This window comes from Acanthopagrus latus, chromosome 1, assembly GCF_904848185.1.
Source record: "Acanthopagrus latus isolate v.2019 chromosome 1, fAcaLat1.1, whole genome shotgun sequence".
Lineage (NCBI taxonomy): Eukaryota > Metazoa > Chordata > Actinopteri > Spariformes > Sparidae > Acanthopagrus > Acanthopagrus latus.
Genome location: NC_051039.1, coordinates 2,435,779 through 2,458,824, shown reverse-complemented (window position 1 = coordinate 2,458,824; position 23,046 = coordinate 2,435,779). Strand labels below are relative to the sequence as shown.

General features: G+C 41.3%; 2 protein-coding genes across 2 annotated transcripts in view; one reads left to right on the top strand and one right to left on the bottom strand.

Annotated features, from left to right (window-relative positions):
- Positions 1 to 540: 540 nt before the first annotated feature.
- Positions 541 to 22,821, bottom strand: LOC119024612 (hexokinase-1-like). Its single transcript, XM_037107554.1, has 18 exons — positions 22,759 to 22,821; positions 19,245 to 19,407; positions 13,659 to 13,807; positions 11,476 to 11,595; positions 11,048 to 11,143; positions 10,792 to 10,891; positions 10,174 to 10,357; positions 9,115 to 9,270; positions 8,787 to 9,020; positions 7,820 to 8,124; positions 7,035 to 7,183; positions 6,712 to 6,831; positions 6,395 to 6,490; positions 4,557 to 4,656; positions 3,752 to 3,935; positions 3,444 to 3,599; positions 2,298 to 2,531; positions 541 to 1,372 (listed from the first exon to the last, which is right to left on the bottom strand). The coding sequence occupies exons 1-18, from the start codon at positions 22,819 to 22,821 to the stop codon at positions 1,222 to 1,224; spliced, it is 2,760 nt and encodes a 919-aa protein (XP_036963449.1). The 3' UTR covers positions 541 to 1,221.
- myom2a (myomesin 2a) overlaps positions 19,258 to 23,046 on the top strand; it is a 39,267-nt gene continuing 35,478 nt past the window's right edge. Inside the window, exon 1 of the mRNA XM_037107537.1 lies at positions 19,258 to 19,395. The gene's annotated coding sequence lies outside the window, so the exon portion shown is untranslated. The remainder of the gene's footprint in view (positions 19,396 to 23,046) is intronic.

The window sequence follows — 23,046 nt, the reverse complement described above, 5'->3', positions numbered from 1 at the left end:
AGAGGAGGAGGCGGAGAATTGGCGCAGGATCCCTGCATCCAAACGGCGGTGTGAATGGGGCGAGTGACTGAAAACCTCCACTGCTGCCTGGGAGTTTAAGAAAGAGACACCAGGATTTACTCCACAACAAAATATAATTTAATGAATTCACTTTTCACTGTGTCGATCACAAATCTATATTGATGTAAAAAAGAAAGAAAAAGAGAATGATCCAGTGCTCTCCTTTGTCTTAATGTAAGGCATGCAGTCTCCACAGAGCTTTGGACATTGAAAGCTACAGGTCATTACAGTAAGACACACTGACACTCGGCCACAAATACACACAAAAGCGCTCGTAGAATCCACTCTTTTCTCTCCGGGGGGCCCAATAAACATTTATTCTTTGCACATACAGTGAGTAGAAGTGGGATTCATCACAACACCAAAAGTATAGTATTTCACAGATAGCAACAGGATACGCTAACACTTCCACTTGGGCCTTTTTTTCTACCCTCTCAGCTCGTGAGGAATCAACGATGGTGGTGCTGCTGGAATACGTTAATATGTGAGTTACACTGACAGTTACACAAAAGGGAAGTTAGTAGCAGATTAGCACATTGTGTGAGCATGTTGCACATAAAATGAGGATGATTTGAACAGCCGTGACTCTTGCGTTCGACCCTCATGCAGCGAGCCCTTTTGGATCTGGTTCTTCTGAACCAGTGGAGCCCGTTTTCAAAATGAGCTTCATCACTCAGTGAGAAGGACGTCCTTCATTTGGAAGTTACATTGAAATGCTGCTGTTGTAACTCTCGTATATAAAAAGTGCCAACGTTTTCTTCTATTGTCTATGGTGCAAAATCCTAATGACCTCTGGGATTCAAAGTGGCCTCAGCTATATAAATACAGTTATATATTTGCCTCCATATAAAAATAAAATTAGCAATACACAAATATTGCACACCTAAGGAGTTTAGATTTATCAGATTACCGACAAGCTACTGCTGAAAATGTACAAACATGGAAATAATAAACCCTCTGGTTATAAATAAATATTTAGATATTCAGTTTTAATTCCCGATGCATGCAGCACGTCTCTCTGGCTGTAGGAGGGTGGGGCCAGGTGGGGCAGAGGTGGAGTCACGGCTGCCAAGGGGAGATGGAGTTGGGCTGTGCGGCGGGTGAAGGACACGGTGGAGCAGCAGGTAGATCTGGAGGACAGATGGAGGGGGCGGAGCTTCCTCAGTGCTGCTGCGCTTCCAGCTCTCTCTGGCGGCAACCCACGGCTGTGATGAGGGCAGCCCCCTTGCCGCTGCCGTCCTCGGAGAGCAGGAAGTTGACGTCACACTTCGGGGCGAGTTCCTTTACCGTCTGCTGGAAGATCCGAGAGAAGCTGAGGGTAAAGAGCAACAGGAAGCTGTGGTTAGGAGGCGGCTGAGAAACGAGAGACGCTTTCTAGTACGAACATCAGATGCAGCGTTCCCAGAAGCCTTTCAGCCCGGATGAGCATCGATGCAGAGCGAGGAAATTTCATTTAGGGCCTCATGAAGAGTGATTATAATGAGCTGTAGAGCTTCGTTAACTCAATTACAACATTATTTTCCAGCTATTTTGATATTCAGTTAGTTTGAGTACATGTTTTAGGAGGAAAAAGTGTAAATGTTTGATTCCAGCTTCCTAAAAGTGAATATTTTCTGGTGTCTTTGCTGCTCTGTGAGCGTAAACTGAGTATCTTTGGGTTGAGACATTTGAGGACGTTGTCTTGGGCTTCGGGAAACTCTGATGGACATTTTCACTGTTTAAAACAATTGATTAATCAAGAAAATTAAATTTAAAAAAACCTGACATCATGCAACGCTACCAAATTCATTAGCTGCATAAAACACTATCCCGATGGCTATCCAATGTTTTCTGAGCCACTGATTTGCTCCTACTAAAACCAAATCTCTCCCCAAGTTGAGCCAACCCCATCATGTCAGATTCAAACATTTTTTCTTTTCAACATCACGCTCTCTAACGACTGAAATCAGAAATGTTCGAATTCATGAAAAAATGTCTGCAAATTTCCTCTTTTATAAAACTAACATCCCCAAACAAACCCAAAGATAAAAAGTGTACCGTGACACAAAGACAGAGGAATCTAAAATACTAAGAATCTAAAGATGACTCCCTTGACACGTCACCTAAGAGCTCTCCTCTCTCCTGAAATGATTGAAACAGTAGAATAAAGTCCTCTGCAGCCTGATGAAATTCAGTATGTACTGTAGTGTTTGAGAATGAGTTGACCCTCTGTTGTGCTCCTAGCCTGCGTCTCTTACTGTGGGTGCAGCTTGTACAGCGTGCCGTCCACGCCCACGGTGATGTCCAGGTGGTCCATGCCTCTGTTCTCACGGATCTTGTCGACCACGGCAGCCATTCCGGCTCCGCAGATCTGAGCGGCGCGGCGGGACACCGTGCCGCACACCTCCTTGACGATGATACTGTCATCACAGGTGCTGTCGAGCCCCAGCTGCTGCAGGATCGCCCTGACCTGCAGCAACGCCAGACGATCGCTGTGGAGAAGGAAAGGAGGGGGGAGGAGAGAGCGTGTCAGAGGTCAGCCAGCAGCAGGAGAGTCACCGGATACCTCACAGCTGTTCCCAGAGGCTAAGGTAGGCTTAAACAGTGTGTAACCTCAAGTCGTCACAGAGCCCCTCCTCCTCCTCTCATACCTGGGTGTGTTATCCCCCTGGATGATACTTCTCTGTGAACAATGCTGCTCGTGTTTTCATGCCTTTATCAAAATCATACAACTGTTTCTGTTATAAACATATACATCACATATTTTACTGCACACCAACTATTTCTGGCGTTTCACATTTTGTATTTGTTTTTTTCTTTCTTCCAGGGAACAAGTTTCTAGTGTGAAAATCAATATGAACCCGCTCGATCAATGTTGTTTGTGGTTTATCAGGGGTGTTATGTTACATACATGATACTCTGCTCATTTGCTTATACTCTAAAAAATGTTATTAACTTGGAGTAAAACTTTACCACCAAGTGGCCCAAAACTTGAAGTTCAAGGATGATTTTTACCTTTAAATATGACATGATAGTTTGAAGGAGTGGAAATAATGCGTCTTCTGTCATCTGTTTAATCACAATCAGAATGTAAGATTGATATTGCAACCTTTTTTCTAAATTTTGAAATGCCCTGTAGACTGTAGTCAGGCATGAAATAGCCTGTGTATATCTCTGTTTGCACTATTAAAACAGTATTACATTATTGATAGCTCCTTGTTGTTTCTTTATGTCTTTGTGACATTATGAATATCATAATCTCTGGGATCTGCTTTAAAAGAAGTTAGCGGACGCCTTCAAGATTGATCACAAATCCTCAGATCGTCCACTCCTGGAATCGATGTGTAAAAAGCCTCTTCGACAGCTTTTTTGTGATAGTAATACGTGTTTAGTGATTCTTTTACCTTTCTATCTGTGACAGGAACTTTGTTTCGAAGATGCCCCTGGTCTTCAGTGTCTCAGAGATTTGTCCCCGGAAGAGGAAGCCACGCTTGGTCAGATCGATCAAAATCTGCCTGACGATCTCTCCGAGGTACATGCCACTGCACATCTTCTCATATCTGACATGAGTGAGAAACAGACAGATCTTTAGTTTACAGGAAAAAATGCACCAACACAACAACATCCTCATTAGCTTGTTTATACATGTTATATGAACTGACAATGAAATGTTGAAGATCACTATCAGAGGTGTTCATCCGAGCATATTTACCTTTGTTTGCCTTCGTTGAGCGAGTTCTCGTCCACCGCCTGGTCGTACCTCGTCCTGATGTCGTCCAGACAGCCGTTGTCTCCAAACGCCCCCCACTCCATGTTGACACACATACGACCCTCAGTTCCATCCACTATCTCGATGTTCTTCGTCTCCTCCATGTAACAGGCGTTACTTCCTGTCCCTGAGAGGACGCACGACAACATCCCATCAGTGTCAACGACCCTGAGCTGTAGATCAGTTTGACTGGACGATGTTAAATGAATAAGAAACTTTATTTACATAGAGCTTTCCTGAAGGATGTTACAATGTGCTCAATGAAAGGAAATAAGATTAGTGTAGGTAAAATAAGACTAAAATGAAACTGATTAAAATCAAGAAGCATAAATTAAAATGTGTATGAAACGTTTTACAACAGTTTTAAGAAGAGATTTGAAAGATGTTGGAGACTTAATGTGGCTGATAAGGTTATCAGAAGAATCGGTGCTATGATTCTTTTTCAATACCATGTGGTTAAATCGTTTTTTATGATATCGACAAGCACTGAGGCTGTTAATAAAATTATTATTATTATGTATTATTATTATTATTATTATTATTATTATTATTATTGGTGGTTAGGACTTTCTTTTCTTTGTGCCACGTTGTCAAGTATCAAGTTTTTTATCCTAGTATTGTATCAAAGTAAAAAATGCAAAAGTACAAGTTAACCATCTAATTATTCACCAGTCACCTGAAATTTTAATGTCGTAAGTGTAACCTAAATATGACAATATCCTTTAAAAAGTGTGGATGTTCAGCTCACCTGCGATGAGCCCGACCTCACAGGTGGGTTCCTCGTATGCACACGTCATCATCGTCCCCACGGTGTCGTTCACGATGGCGACAACATCCAGCTCAAACTCCTATGAAAAAACACACAACAAAGAATGTTAATCACAGGTGGGAGAAGATGAAACTACATGTTCAAACGTCATGCTTTGTGTTATAATCCAATAAGTAAATAAACAGAGGAGAGTTGAATTATTAAAGAGTAAAGCTCAACATTGTTTCTGTTTTTACTACAGGGAACAAAACACCTGATGATTCTTTGTATCTGAAGTAGAAAATATAATTAATCGATGATATCACTCATGTTTCCAGCACGTCACTCAACACTAAAGCCATGTTTAGTCTGCGTTTTGTTGCTGAACAGGTGTGTTGACAGATGGATTAATAATCAGGCCTGGCAACTTTTCAAACGTCACACGGAGCTCAATGCAGTTCACTCACATTCCTACACAGACTGCAAAAATAAAAAATACACAAGCTGCCAACTTCAGGAGCTCTGCCAAACAAAACAATCCAGAGTCTTATCCTCGTTATCACTGTGTTTATATTGTTCTTAAATCAGACCCCACACTGCAGACACAGACACACACGCTCCTCCACAATCCACAATATCTGGAAGTCGTTTTTTTTCCCCCAACGTGTTATAAACATGCTACCACGACAATAACCACACACCGGTCCAGTCCCCGCACTGCTTTACCTGCCAATTAATGGTTTACAGTCACTTAATACTTACTGGATCCTCCATCTAAAGGGGTGAAATCAGTGTGAGGAACTCAACAGTGATGACATGAAGTGAATAAAACAAAACTTCCTGAATACAAAACAGATTCAAAAATCTGAACAGAACTGTCTGCTGTCCACATCTGTACAGTAGTGATGTTTTCAGTGCAGGGAACAATTTCATTTGTACACTTGAGCAAAACTAAAACAGTACTTTCTGTACGTGAAGACAAAACAAACTCGTCTCTAGATCTGAAATCACTTAATCTCATTTAAAAACACTGAAAGCTGATTGAAAGCCTGGTAGTGACATCTATCAGCTGTCTGTCAAACCTTTGTGTACGTGGGAAGCGTGAGACAACAGTCTGAGCTACAAACAGGACAAACAAACATCAGATGAACGCTTTAGTTCATTTTAATGGTGCAGGAAAACGGAAGATATCGATCTACAGAGTGTAACATGTAAATATTACCAACTATTTTAAAGTTTTTTGTTAGAGATGCATCACTTGAGCATGACCATGTCAGATATATCTGATTCTTGGCCCCCAATGAGACACCAGCCTGAACTGAAAGAAGAAAACTAAATATTTTATTGTATTTACATAATTTATGTGTCACATTTACACAGTCTTGGAGCAAAAAGGGACGCTGCTCGTGTTAACGACAGGCTGTGTTGTGATCTGTTGCATCTGTCTTTGGGTACAAAGTAAAACACGTAGCTGATGGTTGTGAATTTCACATTAACTTTGAGGATAAGGATCCGTTATCTGAACCTGAGTAGCAAACTGTTTATTCTGCTTGTGTCTGATTTTACCTTTCACAATAAGAGTATGTACTGATATGCACTGCATAAATGCTCAAGAAGGAGCCAAAATTCTCTTAAAGATGTTAGTAACAGGCAATTAAAACAGCTTACAAGGTTTTATTATTTATACGTAATTAATAGTCAGAAAATCATATATCCTCCAAGAGAATTGTCATCCATGCATCTCTAATTTTCACCTTATTCTAACTAAGCCCTGAACTTTATCACATCCTGATTATCTTACTGTGACAATGTGATTGATTCGTCATTTTGCCGTTTACCTCTTTCCTCTTGATGGCTTCCCTGAGAAGCTCCACCACATCTTCACCCTCACAGTCTGTGGCCTTGAAGCCTTTGGTCCAGGTGACGAGGATACCCTGCAGAGCACACGACAAACGCTTAGTGGGGAACAACATAGTTAAACAGTATAATAATAAGACTCTGGTGACTAAAAGGTCTCCTCTTGAAACCCTTGATATGAAGGGGAAATATTAAAGTAGGTGATGCTGCTCATGTTTGGCCACATCAGATCCGTCAGCAGAAAACAACTTTTACTGAGCTATAATCAATATTTTAAATACTTTCTAAGGAAACATACTGCGTCCAGGCTGGTCTGGTGGCAGGGGAAGGAGAAGGTGAAACCCAGCGGCAGTCGAGCACTTTTCATCCCCATGTAGTCCAGGAAGTCCGAGATGCAGTGAACAATGTGGTCGAAGAGCTGAAACGAGACACACTGTCAGTGTTTTGCTGACTGAGACAAAAAAAGCTTTTCTTCCAACGTTGTTTATTGTTGGACGGAGCAGGAATAGGACTAAATCTTTGTCAAAAAAAAAAAAACTAGGGAAAGCACAGCAGTAAATCTATTTCTGTCTGAAAGGAATGTGAATTCCTCAACAAAGAAACCAAGCTGAACGGCGTTACCTCCTCTCCCGTGCCCTGCATCACTTCTATGGGAATGGCGTAGATTTTGTTGTGCATCTCCACCGATCGCTTCTTCCCGCCGCGAATCTTTACCAGAAGCACGCGGAAGTTTGTCCCTCCGAGATCCAGAGCGAGGAAATCTCCGTTCTCTGTGGCGCAAGAAAAACAAAAGTCACGAACCAGCAAAACATCTGTGACTACAGAAGACGTTTATACTTCCACCATTTTGGTTTTATTTAAATGTGCTCTGATGCTTGTGGGAAAGCAAGAGGGAATAGATTTGCAAACTGCCATTAATTAGGCAATAAAAGATGACGGGAGGGAAGTAACATTTTGATAAGAACTGAGAGAGGACAAAAGATCTGATCATCTCTGAAACAAAGGATATTTTTGTTTTCAAAGGAACTGCATCACTTTACATGTTGGGTTGTATGAGGGGCTGCAGTATCTTCTACAATATGGCAAAATATAAACTACAGCATGTCAGATGTGTGTTTTTATGACTTTCATTTGGAAATGTTGAGTTTTTTTTTCTCTGAATGTGTCCACACTAACTGGCTCGGGATTGTTTATTGAAAATCATATTAATTTGATGATTAGAGGAGATTAGATTGACACAGTTCAAGGTCCAGTTTTGTTAAACAGCTGATTGTTGAGTCTCATTTTTTTCTGGCGAGACTTAATCGACTTTCTTACAATTTGGACTTTTGAAGAATTTGCAAAAGGGAGTGAACTCTTCTACACGGTCTTGGTAATTAGTAGTAGTATATCTTTCTTTCCGTCACCTGTTCCGTCTGGTGTGCTTCGGACGAAGGTCGGCAGCATCTTGACCGTGGCCTCCTTGTGGCTGTCCTTCTTGAGGCCTCTTTCGATTTCCACCCTCATGCGTTTCTTCACTTCTAACAGCTGCGCTTTGCTCAGCCGGAACTCTGCCATCGTCTGCTGAATCTGGCGCGCCTGCTCCGTCAAACGGTACGCCACCGCCGTCACCATGGCTGCGCCTTTCGCACTCCCACTCTCCGACAGCAGGAAGCGGACATCTGAGTCTGGAACCAGGCGGCGCACTGTCTTGTGCAGACGGCGGGCGTATCTGTGAGGAGAGAGCAGGAAGATTTTCAGACAGAGAGGCTTGATGCATGTTACAGCATCCACAATGTTCATCTATTCACTTCTATTCATACACTTTATGACTATAGGTTGAGGAAGGACTCACAGATTACAAGTTAATGCACAATAAATACAAACGTTTTGGCGTTAGTATGAACTTAAAAGTACTCATTATGCAGTAAGGCCCATTTCAGAATAATGTACAGTATATTATTTAATTTAATTATTATTGCCTCCATGTATTTGTCACTTTAATGTTGCATCTGGTTTGTGAATTTCCTCCAAGAGATTAAGTTTTGTTTTGATCTATTTTAATACACCATCACTTACTAACTGATTATATTCTGTAACAAAAGCTGTCTGAGAAAGTCGTCAAGTAAAATCCATAATTTCCCTCTGAGACGTGTTGGAGTTGACGTAGGAAGTTTTATTAAATGTTAAATACTCAGTTACAGTAAAAGTACCTTAAAATCCTACTTCAGTACTTGTTTATGGGAATCTAAATCTTCCCTCTGTCTGCTGCACATCCTCTGTTTTCCTCAGAGGATCTTGTTACCACATTCTGGATTTGATGTTTTTCATGTTGGTGATCATGAATCATTCCTGCTCTCTTCACATCCCTCCCGCTCTTCAAGAAATACTCACTGAGGATGCATCTTGTAGAGCGACCCGTCGATGCCCACGGTGGTGCGGAGGCGTGCGACTCCTTTGTTTTCCTTTAGGCGAGCGAGGATGCCTCCCAGCGTCGCCGCGATTAGATTTGCAGAGCGGAAGGACACGATGGTGCACACGTGCTGCACGGCCAGACAGTCTTCGTCTGAAGGCTCCACGCCGAGCCTCGTCAGGATCTCCATACATTTCTTCAGTCCTTCTTTAGTCCTGAAAATAACACGTGCTTCTTGTTATTAAAGCTCTCATCACTGCTGCTGAAGAAAGATAATAAACCAATAAACATAAAACTCTCTTCACTCACTTTTCGATGGCAGAGACGTGTTTGGTCTCAATCTTTCCCTTCGTCAGGAGCTCAGGAGTTATCCGCCCCTCAAAGAGCAGCCCTTCTTTGGCCATCTTGACCAGGATGAGCCGGACCAGCTCGCCCATGTACATCCCACTGGCCATCTTCTCAAACCTGAGCAGAAAGAGAACACGGCAGCATTTATAGATGATGCATCATCTTTGTGTTAGTCACTCAGAGACCCACAGGAGAGTTCGCTGTGACTGAGGCCTCGTATTCTTTGGATGGAAGTTTTAGTTGCACCAAAATCAAAAAGACACATTCCAACAAAAAGGATCAGATCCCCAGAAGATCAAACATGCATACTGACATCACAACATGATTAGGAACATAACTGATAGATCGATCGATAACTTTATTAATCCCAGGGGGGAAATTATACATATCAGCTGTACTGTGCACTGGTTAACACTTACATGAACATATGTAATGTCTACTGGACTATCAGTACTGTGTTATTCTGCAGTAATGACACAAAACCTACAAAATGGTGGCTATTTTTTTTTTTTTTTTTCGGCATGTTGAAATTGCAACATTTCAAGTAGAGCTGTGATGATTCATTTGTTTCAGTCATTTTTCCAGCAGAAATGTCCAACATAGCTTATAAGATTTGAAGATTTGCTGCTTTTCTTTGTCATTTCTGACAGCTGATAAAGAGTCTTTAGATTTTTGGACTTTTGGTTTGACAACTAAAGCAACCTCCACAATTTATATTTTACATTTTATAGTCTAAACTCAAAATAATCAGCTGAATGATCGATGATGAAGACATCCAATAGTTGCAGATCTATATACAATGGCGTCATAATGCGAGAACAGCTTTTAAAAGAGCACCAAACTTTTAATATGAATATGAAACTTTTTGTTGATTGTAGCCTGAATTACAAGTGTCTTTGTGGTGCTGCATTGAATATATATAAACAGTCTTCTTTGTTGGGCCGGATCCAGAACTAGAATCCTTGAACCCACATGGAAAACACACAATTTGTACTTATGCAGTTTGTCGTAAACTCTTACAGTTGTTTTCCCGGGTTGATGGAGCCGCGGTCGATCTCACGGTCGAACTCTGTGCGAATGTCCTCGATGAGCCCGTTGTCCCCGAAGGCGCCCCACTCGGTGTTGATGCACATCCGCCCTTCGTCTCCTTCCACCAGGTCGATGTGACGAAGTTCCTCCATGTAGCAGGCGTTCGTTCCCGTTCCTGAAAGGATGCAGAGCTGCATGACTCCCCTCCTACATCACCATTCCTCTGTGTATATAAACCTCTGGCGCCCCCACATGTAGACTTTACAGTATCTGCAGACTTAAACGAAGACTTTTTATACTTTATACTTATACTACACTCAGTGAAAACCACATTTGTGGTAAAATAAAGAATGAGGTGTCTCATATTTAGTTGAATAAAGTCTTCAAAAACTCTCTTTGATTAGCTGTTGGATAGATATTGTCTAAAATAGTTAAAATTGAGCTCAGTAAAATGCAACGTACACAATAATGCAGCCGTAAGATTCATCCAGAATCATTAGATATGATAATAAAACACTGACAGGGAGCTTTTTAGCACTACTTTTAATGATTTGGGATTATTTCCCTGAGTCTGTTTAGTGTTTTTTATTTATTTATTTTTTTTTGTACCTATGATGATGCCCACTTCACAGCGCTGATCGTCAAACCCGCAGGTCATCATGGTGCCGACCGTGTCGTTCACCACCGCCATGATGTCCGCCTCATAGTCCTGCGGAAACCAGAATAAAAAAGATACAGTCACTGCTCACATGCAGTTCAGTTTGGACTTTAAGAAACTGCTTTTCAACTCTGAATGTTAAGTTTTCTGTGGCTAGACGGTTTAGTTCACAGAAAAAGTTGAAAAAAAAAAAAAAAAGAAACTCACCCCTCGTTTCTTGATGGCCTTGTTCAGAAGCTTCACGACATCCATCCCCTCGACACCGCTGGCTTTAAACTTCTTTGTCCAGGTCACTAAGACGGCCTATAAAACACGTCGTTTTTATGAGGACAAACTTTAAGTTACAGTCGGGACGGGCTTGGCAAGTCTGAGACGTCTGTCCATTAGTATTCTGACCACACAGCCTTTCTCCCTGATGGCACTGTGAGGACAATTACACAAGATTTATCTCGTCTAAACGGCACCACTGTTCACATCCATGTTTTCTACAGTTTTTTCTCCACAAGATCGAAGAAAACGCGGCCAAAAAAATGTGACATTCGAACCTAAAACATCGAGACAAGGTGCTCATCAAAATGTAGAGAAGTAATCATCCAGTCATCTGAGCCAAACAACTCTTTCCTCTTAGTGTTTACCTCATCGAGTTTGGTCTGGGCACAGGGGAAGGAGAACGTAAATCCTACAGGAAGCTTTTTATCCTTGATCTTCTGCTTCTCCATGAAGTCGCCCAGACAGTCTGCGACGTGGTCGAAGAGCTGCAGACAGAAAGAAAATCAAATAAATCAATCCGTCTTTATTTGAGTAGCGCCAGTTCACAGAGAAGGTCCAGGCGATTCTCCTCCATTATATTTATGGAGTTTAAAAGAGACATTATGCTGCAGTTATACATAAATCATAAGTTTTTAAGTTTGACTCCTGTAACTATTTGATTTTACTGCGACATCTTCAAGTATTTAACAATAAAAATTCAAAGATTGGTCAAAGACAGAAGAATGAAATGTTTAATACTTATTTCCTGTCTCATTAATCAGTCAGTAGTTTATTAACCCACTTTCACACTGGTCAAAAAAAAACAAAAACCCTGACATCTGCTGACATCTGCTGACATCTGGCGTTTGTCTTCATCGTGTCACAGGGGTCGTTACAGATCAGCTGTAATGTGATTACAACACCTGGGCTACGTCCTAATATTTAGCCGCGATGCTGTGACGTGTGTTGAAGTTGAGGACGGTAGTTGAGTTTTAAAGAGAGACTTAATTTAAAGATATTAAAGATAAAGTTTCTTCCTTGACTTTCAGCCTCCTGGGTCATACTGAACATGTGCTGCTCTAAACAGAGATGAGCGAATAAACCTGATGTCTCACTCTGATGAAGTTTATGATCTGCTGCTTTCTACTGCGCCCTGTTTCTCACTGTTTTCCTGAGCTCCCTGACAAAAAAACACAGAAAAGCAAACAGGTTGGCAATGTAAAAAAGAGTTAATCACCATCTTTTGCTGCGTATACACAGTCATTTTGGTGTATAAGTGGTAAATAGGGACACCTAACTGAAGCTAATTCAGTGTAATCCAGCAGCCCCTTCGTAAATTGGCTTTTTTATATAAAGATTGCAATGTTCAGTCTTAATTTAAACAGTTTTAAAGATGTGATTTACCTCAACAGTATTTTTTAAAGACTTAAATTTATGGAAATGAATTTCATTCCACTAAAAGACGTTTTTAATCGTTTCAAGCCAGTTGAAAAAAGCTGCCGTTTCCAAAATGTCCATAGATTAAACCAAAACCTCTCAAATACTACTGCTTTGTTTATTTTAGCTTGATGTGATTAATATAGGTTGATTGATCTGGATGCCTTTAAACTGCTGCTGAAAGTAAAATATCTTAGTTGGAATAACTTTAAACGTAAATGTATGAAACGGCTGAATTTCTCTTGTGATTTTCACTCTTTTGCTTCATTTTAAAATGATCGTTCTCCATGAACACAAACTCCTTTTGTTAACAACGTGTTCATATAGCGCTTTACAGCTGTCCCGGTGACATTTCACTACACAGCATCTGTCTCTGCTCCGTCTGTCTGTGGAAGTCCGGCTCTGATCCAATCACACGGCCTCAGACAGTCGCTCATGTTTTGGTTATCATGTTACAGCCCGGCTGCCGGCTGTTCTTCAGGGTCAGTGAAGGTCAGCGTGGGTTGTGACGTCACTCGCGTTGCTCTCTGCGTTATTTAGGAGCTCATTTTACACATATTAACCCTCTACATGACCTTGAACACCACTGTGCTCTGTGTGGAGGGCAGCACACGAACATTTATTATTTTGAGGGAAAACTGTCAGTGGAAGTTGGACCTGCGTCATGCAGTCTTATGTAATAAAGTATTTATGATGATGAGGATAATCTGGTGCATGTTTTTACAGACACATATCCGTTACAAAGGTTTGTTTTGGAAATAAACAGACCATCAAACTAACAATTATTCTCATTGTCGATTATTTTCTCCATAAAATGTAGTTGTTTGGTCTCTAAAATGTTCGATCAGTGTTTCCTAAAGTCCAACATGATGTTCTCGAATGTCTTGTTTCATCCACAAACACAAACACATTCTGTTTACTGTCATAAAGAAGCAAAGAAACCAGAAAGTTTTCACATATAAGAAGCTGGAATCAGAGAATTCTGACTGACTCATCAATTATAAAAATAGTCGACGATAAATTTAAAAGTTGACATTTAGTCGATTAATCTTTGCAGCTCTATTTTGGATCCTCATTTTTCACAGCTAACACAATATGTGCCCATTTCAATATAGTCGATATTTGTGTTTACCCGTGACCCGCTGCCGTGGATGATGTCATCAGGGGTCTCATAGACCTGGCTCTCCATCTGGACCGGCTGCTTCTTGTCCTGCGTCACTTTGACACGCAGGATCCGAAAGTTGGACCCTCCGAGATCCAGAGCGATGAAGTCCCCCTTTTCTGTCAAGATAAGAAAACAGATGAGCGTTAGAGATTTTTAAAATGCTGAACTCTGATACTGTTTGGTAACATTTTGATATCGATGCATCGTGACATAACAGAGGTGTTGACCTGTCCTCCTTCTAATACTTGCCTTTGCCTACTTAGTCATTATATCCACATTACTGATGATTATTCACCAATAATCTCAAGTCGCTTTTGTCTGAGACACATGACGCTTTATATTTGGCAGTATTATCCAGAGGGTTTTATGAAAATGAAAAATGTAAAATACCTTAAATTGAACGTGAGCTTCTTTGTTTGTATTTTTACATCATGGAAATCTTTTCAGGACCCTAGAAGTGCTCAGTCGGCTCTGATGTTTTATCACTTTCTCATCCTCTAATTTCATTTTCCACACTTAAAGTAAACCACAAGGTGTATTCTTAAGGATCTTTTATAAACTCTGGCATGAGCGGAATTTCTTGATATGCAGATGATGGCGACTTGTTTGTAGAATAACGCCCACCTGAGCCGTTCAGGCACTGAAAGTCTGCAAAGCGACAAAACAAATACAAACAAATGAAATGACCTCATTTAAAGATGAACTCCAGCCAGTTTTCCGACGATTCTTTTTATGTGAATGAAGCCACCAGCGAGGTGTTTGAGGTAGAGAGGAGCTTTCTCGTTGCATTATATTTAAAACAAAATAAAAACACTGCTTTGTTGCTCTAAAATGTTCCTGATGTGTAAGATGATGTAGGAAGGTGTTCCTTTTAGAGTAAATTCTAATATTTGATAATCTCAGTCATGGAAGAGTGCCGCAGCCGGGAGAGAGCTTCCTTAATTTGGATTAAAGATAATTAATTTATCTGACTGTGATACAGTTACAGTCAGAGAGTCGAGGGGGATTAAGTGTCTGGCGGCAGATTACGTGATAGCGTGTGGATGTACAGATCGGACCTGTGACCTTTCAGTTAGAAAGAAAACATCCAGGACATCCAGCCTCCCGACGGAACAATGTTCTTCATTTATAGCCTCAGTGACTGTCGTGTTTGTTTGTCTCTCTGACCGGACTGGAATGAGATGTGACCGGGCTTGACATATAGAAGTGTTACTGACCTGCAGCAGGCCATGTGTCTGTTTAATAGCCACACAGTCACATTATGGCCTCACTGACATTATGTGAGAGCAGCTATTTGGTTTCTACACACAAACCAAGAAGTAGCAGCGTGGATTGTTTGTATTTAATGCAGTGATTTTTATAGTTCTGCTCCTCAAGACGAGTGCAGAACAAAGATGAGAGTGTTTTTTTATTCTCTGGCTATTTAAATCAAGTCCTGTCAGGTATAAACTACTGTAAGTACACACAGGAACACGTTTTACAAGGATTTAGTCTGATTAGAAAGAAGAAATGTTGTCATTCAGAAACTTAATCCTTGTTGTGATACTGCCAACAAACCCAGAGGTTAACCCAAGAGTTATAATCCTCCAGACCAAGAGCCAGCAGGTATGAACGAGGCAGTCCGAGTTCAGGCTTGTCGGCTGAATCTGAACAATCAGAAACACACAAAGATTCCTCGCTTCTGTAGTGTGACGTCGTCACCTCCTATAGAGCTTATTCATTGTAAGGTTTCAGTGAGCTACATCGTCTCACTCGACACCAACATGGAGCCAACTGGGCTCAGAAAAAAAGAAATAAACACCACAGCAAAACTGCTGTTCTGTGACAGTAGAGCTGGTTCTGGTTCAGGTCTGGTTCAGGAGCAGCAGAGACAACACAGTCTGAAGTTTGATTTGTCTGATGACAGACTGACAAACATCGTGTGTGATTGATGACATAATTCAAACAGGATCAATACATTATTCATCTCTTCAGTCACTACCGCACAAAGTTTTCGGGATGATTTACAGTCAGAAATTTCACAGCAAACACTGAACTTGTGAGATTTCTGCTGGTTTTTATCGAACAAAAAGTGAAATATGAGGATGAGCCGGTCTCTCCTCGTTTTTATCTCCGTTAGCTTTGAGCCTAATCTCATTAGGCAGTGAGGATTTCTCTCAACCGACATCATTAGAGCTCAGCTGTGATTCCGCTCACTCATTTTCCTTTGATACACAGAAACTCTGCCCGGTGCCACGAAGTTAACTGTTAATGAAAGGACCTTCCTGATAACCTCGTCCTGACCGTCCTGTCCGTCATTGCTGCCCGGGCTTTTAAGTGTTTATCAGTTTGCCATAACTTGAACTCTGGCCTTTGCTTGATCCCTCCTGCCTGGTGTGGCTGTAGAAACCCGAGGCTATTTATAATGTGAGAGAAGGCAGGAGACGGGCAGCGTCCCTCTCTGTTCACGGCCACAGAATATCTGACAGCCACTCTGTGTTATTTCTGTGAGCTGGAGCTGTTTACTAACAGGGACAAGCTAAACCAGGCCGAGCCGAGCCGAGCCGAGCCAGGCAGCAAACGGACTCAGTTTGAGGAGACTTGAAACTAGGAGCTGTTTTATTTTGAAGGGTTTCATCCCAAACTCTTCAATTTTATCAACAGCTTTCACTGATATGCATTGTTGACATTACTACAGACTCTTCATCCAGGCTGTTAACTGTCTGTATCTGACGTGGGAGGAAGTACTTTTTCAGGTATCTGTACTTTATTTGAGTCAGAGACGGCTTTTGACTTTCCCTCCCGACATCTTAACTCAAATATCTGAACTTTCTCCTCCACATTTTCACAACAGGCTCCTAACTTCAGTTTGAGGTGAATCATGAGTTGTTTTTATTTGCCGTTTTCGCACGCTGCCTTCCCAACATCACAAGACTGATTTCAACCATCATCATGTGGAGAAACAAAGCCGTAAGAAGCCGTAAACAGACAGAGAGGGAGGCTGGAATGTGGAGAAAAGGCGTGTTAGTGTCTCGTATCTGCAGAGAGTTTCTGATTTTCTCTCTTTGTTGCTGCTCGGGACGCTTTACCAACCCAACATGTGTCTATTTGACGTCCTGGGAATGAGACTCAACAATCAACTGTCTTTGTGGTGCGTTCAGGAACAGCTGGGACAAATCCTACTGATTCTACCTTTAACTTTAATAGTCTTTGAATTCTATTAATATGACGTGAGCTTCAGTTAGCTTTGAGCACAAATGTCCTTCAGAGGGAGACTTTTTACTCTGATACTCTGAGTCCATGTCAGAGCCTGAACTCTGTTACTGTACTGGAGGAAACAAGCTGGATCAGAACTTCTGCTTTTACCGGAGTCTGTTTTTACATGAGCATCTGAACTTCTCCTGGTGGAAACAGTGTGTGGACGTCTGATCTGTGATAATTAGATTCTCACTTCTCTACTGTTTTAACGTTTAATTACTGTTGTACAGCTTTGCTATATTGTGAGCCTCAATCAAAGTGCAGTAAGAGCTGACCATGAAGGATTTTAATGGATTATTTGATTATATAAACCTGAGGATCATTAAATCGACTCTGAGGTTTTCATCCGACACTGTTGGCCGCGTGTCACCAGATGAATACAGAGCGTCATCGGGCAGCTGAACTGTTTGGCCCCGAGTCTAAAACAATAGTCGATCTACTGAGTCCAAATCCAGAGCGCAACACAAAGAGGCTTATGTGACAGAACAGGCCTGATGGTTTTTACCACGTCAGCACATTGTTTATAGGCCGATAGAAACAGGATACCTGCTTTAACACGCTTACAGTATAGATCATGGGTTCTCGGACCGGAGGGGGTGCTGGGCCCCTGTCGGGACCCCCTGCAGGTCGAGCTGAACTTTATGACACTGAAATTCAGCTTGGATCCTTTTTTATCATCACTGATTTAGATTTTAACTGCATGATAACGTCATCATGACTAAAAAAAACATTACTGACTTTTACAACTCAAAATTAGGTGTTGTAGACAATCTAAAGTTAAAGAGTCCTTGAAAATGAACAAAATCTGAAAAACTTTATGTTTTTTACAAGAAATTAACCTGCAGAAAAGATAATTATCTTGTGCAAACAATAATTATAATCTTTCGGGACTACAAGCTTTGTAAAATGTTCATGACATAGCGGAGATGTACATAAATCTGGAGTTTAGGACGTTACATAAATGCAGATAACGTTGTTGGCGATCGCCCGTCGACCGTGTTTGTGCGATTACTCTCTCTGCCAGTAGGGGGAGACGGAAGCTCTGCTGCAAAACAATTTGCTTTGTAAACTCATATTCATATTTATTTAATGTAAATTATTTGTCATTTTGTTCTTCGTCCTGAAGACAAACCACCGCAGAACGTGTTCTGCTTCCACCAGTCTCACTCTCAGTAGAGTTGCTTCCCGACTGGCCACTGTTGATTGGACGAGAGGTGACAGTAGGGTGGTATTTATCGTCATTTATTGGAGGAGATGAGTTTAGGCAAGTGTAACATGTAGCAGTGCTCGATTTCTGTACTTTACATCTTTTATACACGAGACGCCCGGTTATTTCAGCGTATTCAACTAAAGCCACGCTCGTTCTTTCTGGGTCTGTGGCCGGCCCAACATACAGGACCAGCCAAAAGCGACAAGATGGCGTACAAAGAGCAAGACGAAGTTACATCTTTGTACATTTCACATATGGTGTACATGATAATTATACAAACTAGATGCACAGTGATGCTCTTGCTTGCAGTGATTTCGTAGGAAAGACGTCCTTCTATTTCCGTCTTACGGCTCCGGGAAAAAAGTCTCAGAATGTAAAATCCAAATCCAGTCTGATTGAACGTATACATGCAGGAGTAATGTGACTATCAGTCGAATAATCTGGGTGTTTTAATCCGACTAAGAGAAATCCGATCCAGTCCGATTTTAGTCAGACTAAGGTGTATACATGCATCTTAAAAATCTGATCATAGTCAGACTAACCCAGTAATTTGTTTTTTTCGAGTGTCATGTAAACACAACGACCGTCACCTTCTCCAGAATCCCTTTTTGCACCTTGCATGAACATTGTTTATATTTTATTGGATTTCAAAGCTGCTATTTGCTGGATCACTGAGCTTATTCTGCCAAATGACACACCAGCGTTTCCCTCAGTTGCAGGAAACCAGACACTTATGTTAAAGGAGCGGCCGGCAATTCAGCGTTTAACTAATATTTAACTTGCAGCTGAATATTTCACGCAGACCTCCATGACCTCCAGTAAACACCTGACAGAACAAAGACGGTTGGCAGCCACAGATTGAGTTTTCCTTTGAGGTGCACAACATAATGATTTTGCTTCACAGTGTTTCCAAATCCACAGATTTTACTCTCAGCTCAAAACAAAAGTTTACTGGGTCGTGTTTCCTACAAGTATCAAAAGGATAAAACAGTGTTAATGTTATTTAAATTGTCGATGGGTTCAAATTAGTCTTTAGGTTCTTTTAGAGGCAGATCAATACTGCTGAACGGTTTTGGATCTATGAGACAGTGATGTGTAAACTGTACCTGATCCATCAGGGATGGACCTGACGAAGGTGGGCAGCATCTTGACGGTGGCGGTGGGGTTGGTGTCGCGGCCGAGCCCATTCTCCATTTCCCTCCGGAACCGGCCCATGATGTCCTTGACGGTGTCATCGGACAATCGCATGGAGTACAGGTACTTATCGATCTGAGGAGACAAACACAGGCGGTCAGGGAGAATTCAAAATGTGTCAGATTATTTAAAACATGGTTGTTTTGACATACAGTGAAGGTAACTGTTATTCAGATTCAAACACACTGAAGAAGCTGGAATCAAAAGTATGTTTCGGGATTATCAAAACAGCTGGACGTTAATTTAATAGCTGACAGCTGATCAGTTAATCGAGTGTTGGTTACGGTTCCACCAGCAGGAGATAAATCAGTGTGCACAGTTTATATTAGAGGTTTCAGGATCTAACTGGGGAAAACGACCTGACGATCAGATAACACACAACTACAGATTAAAACATTTAACACAGGATATCTGTTGTTTCATGTCGTTTGTCATCATGGTCTGAACACAGTTACACGCTGTGATGTGTCCGTGTTGTTCGCCTCCACCTCATTCATTACTGTTACTCTGTTAGGACACGTCAGATTGTGTTACAGCTAATTTAACTAAATGGATGAGATGCATGTTGGGAGGTTTCGTTCTGAGGCTGAATTGTAGCTAAAAAAAAAGTCAATAGATTGATTCACTTAACACAAAGTGCCTCATATAGAGAGAGGCAGCCTGAAACAGGACACCTCGGCTCCTCTGGACAAAAATGCTGTGTGGAAACATGTTGAAATGGAACAAAGGTGGCAGAAGAACTGTGGACAGAGTTAAAACAGAGCTGCAACAGTTGATTGATTTGTTAGATTGATTGGTTAAAGTATTTTATTTAAAACATTAAAGGTCAAAATTCTGCTTCCAGCTTCTTAAATGTGATTACTGTTGTGGTTTCTCTTCTCCTCGCAGACAGTAAACAGGATATCTTTGTGTTGTGGACAAAACAACACAACACAAAACACAAAAATAACTTGTTGCAGAGAATTTAAAGTTAAAGAGTCCTTGAAAATCCCCATAATCTAAAAAGAGCGAGCAGAAAAGATCATTATCTTGTGCACAGAATTAATCTTTCTTTGGGAAACAGACAATTTATTTTTTAGCACTTTAAGACATTTCATAGACCGAACAGCTGAGTTATCGAGGAAATAAGCAACAGATTAATCGCGAATGAATATAATCGTCTATAATACGTCTCATGCCCTTCGTAAAAGGGTTAGGACTGTTTGTCTGCTGTGTACATTTTCTGTACTTATACTCTTATGTAATCACACAATGTCGATGTCATGCAGCACAACATGGACCATAAATCCATCCTGTGCCATGAAACACAGTCCACACGTCCGTGTGTCATCAGGCTGCTCCGTGTGTCGTCACTATTATTAGCCTCAGATTCATGTGAAGTAGAGTAACGATGCAGAGAATCGACTGCAGTGTGACACAACATCCAGGAAGTCACAGGAGACAAATCACTGCTCGATCTGTTCCTGTCAGCCGTGAGAGGCTGAACACAGTTCGATCATGTTTCCTTCAAACTGCTAAAAAAAAATCAATAATCAAACAATATCACATAAATTCTGTTTCTCCTTTTTCAACCTTTGTTTAAAATATTTAAAAACTTAACGTAAGTTCTGAATATCAGCAGAACAATAAGTCTTTAGAGGTTTGTGTCGAACACGTCTCTGTGTTGTGTTGCAGCGATACTGAAGTTAGCATGCTAACCAGCTCATGTGCTAGCAGTGTAAATAGACCAATACTATCCTGACCACTAGCTGCACGGCTAACTGAGCTAACTAGTTATTCTAACATGTGGTAAAAAAGATTTCTCCCAAAATTTGCCAGGTATATTTATTTTCTTTGGGTCCCCTTTATTTTTTAAATAATGAACTTCTGCAGATTAAAAGGTCGACACTATAATAATAATGCTAATAATGCTAATTCTACTTTTCTTTTAACTGTTATTACTCTACGATATTTATTTAATTATTTATCCCAACACTAGTCATATCCAGAACATTGGTTTGATAACTTCCTTCCTTTTGTCTCATCACGTTTTAACTAGAAAACTTCCTTGAGAGAACAAAATTTAATGGTATAACTTGATCATTTTATTGCTGTTACATGAAAACATGATGTTTCATGTTTTAACAGGATAAAAATAGTATATTGCTAAAAAAGTTTCTTGTTGAATGTTGTGAGTTTGTTTGATATGTAACATTTATAACATGAAAATATCGTAATCACAAATCATCTAACATCATATAACAGTTATTTCACTTAATATTAAAGTATTGAAATTACATTTAAAAGTAATATTTTACACATATTTACATGTTTGTATTAAATCACACAAACTTATCAAGTTATTAGAGCCAGTACTCAGCATTTTTGTGAAACTGAATTAATTTAAAACTGCGATACTTTGGCTCTGACGCAGCATCCAATCTGCAAAGTTACTAGTAATTAAATGTAGTGGAGTAGGAGTACAGTAATTGCCTCTAAAATGTAGAAGAGTGGAGGCGGAACGTTGAAGAAAATGGAAGCACGCAAGTAAATTCACTTGACCGAATATAGTTAATTACCTTCCATCACTGAGTATATAAATACATTTTGATTCTCAGCCAGACAGCTACTTTAAAAGTAGTACTTTTACTCAAGTTTGACTGTTGGCTGCTTGTTACAGGATCCACATGGTTGGATAACTTTCCTCCTTTTAAGGCTTCTCCCTGCAGACTGACGGTTGTAATTCCACTAACCTACTTCAGCAGCTTCGGCACGTGCGTCTACTGCACTGTGACATCACGCATGACATCATCAATCTCCCCCCCAGCATCTCATTTAACTCCCCCCTCCTCCTGGGAAACATTCCCACCCAGTGGCTTAATGTCTTGAAGATAACCAGAGCTCAGATTTCACTGATGGCCACATCTGTGACCATCTGATAATGAGTTTGTGTCTTTGCCAGAGGTGACGAGAGACAGAAGGATCCTGAGTGAAAGTGAGGATCAGTGAGGAGATCGTACAGCTCACGACTTTTTTTTTTTCCCAGCAGCCCCTCACAGACACCTGTCTGCTTCAGACGCCCTGGCAACTGACGCTCCGGAAACACTCGATAACGAGGGTCTGTCTGTCGTTCTGTCTGCAGCTCACTACCACCACCACCATCACTGACCACAGCCCCTCTCAAGGACATCCGTGTCAAACACTGTTCACCCCCGAATAAACCAGAACAGAAGCAGATCTGAACTAGAAATTCATCATGGCCTCCGTCTCCTCTACTTCCCAAATGCTGCATCCTCCTCCTCCTCTCCCGGCCTGATACGCCCCACAGGCTCGCCGCTGACATGCAGCTACCGTTAACCGGCGTTTGTGCCTGCTGTCACGTCACACGACTCCCCAGCTCCAACACAGCAGCAGCTCCGTGGCAGTTTAAAGGCTGCTTTCACTCACCTTTTTGAGTTGATCATCCTTCAACTCGGTGAAGTAGTAGGCCAGAAGCTGGGCTGCTATCATCCTGCCTGCACGTCCGCCAGGAGCTGTCAGCAACTAAGAGCTGGTTTACAGAGAGAGAGAGAGAGTAGAGAAGGAGGGGAAGGAAGGCTGGTTCGTTCGCTCCTGTCCCCCCACGCTGATCCCTCTTTATCCTGGAGTGGAGGAAGAGGCCGGCCTGGAGCTGAGCACCGCGGCGAGGCAAGGTTAAAAGGGGGGAGAAAAAAAAAACTCTGTTGAAACAGGAGT

Coding starts and splice junctions, on each gene's coding strand:
- LOC119024612 (XM_037107554.1), bottom strand. CDS start 22,821: ATGATAGCAGCCCAGCTTCTGGCCTACTACTTCACCGAGTTGAAGGAT. Junction 10,892..11,047: donor AGGCCATCAAGAAACGAGGG/GTGAGTTTCTTT, acceptor TGGTTTCCGCAG/GACTATGAGGCGGACATCAT. Junction 3,936..4,556: donor TGAGGTCGGGCTCATCGCAG/GTGAGCTGAACA, acceptor GCGTCCTCTCAG/GGACAGGAAGTAACGCCTGT.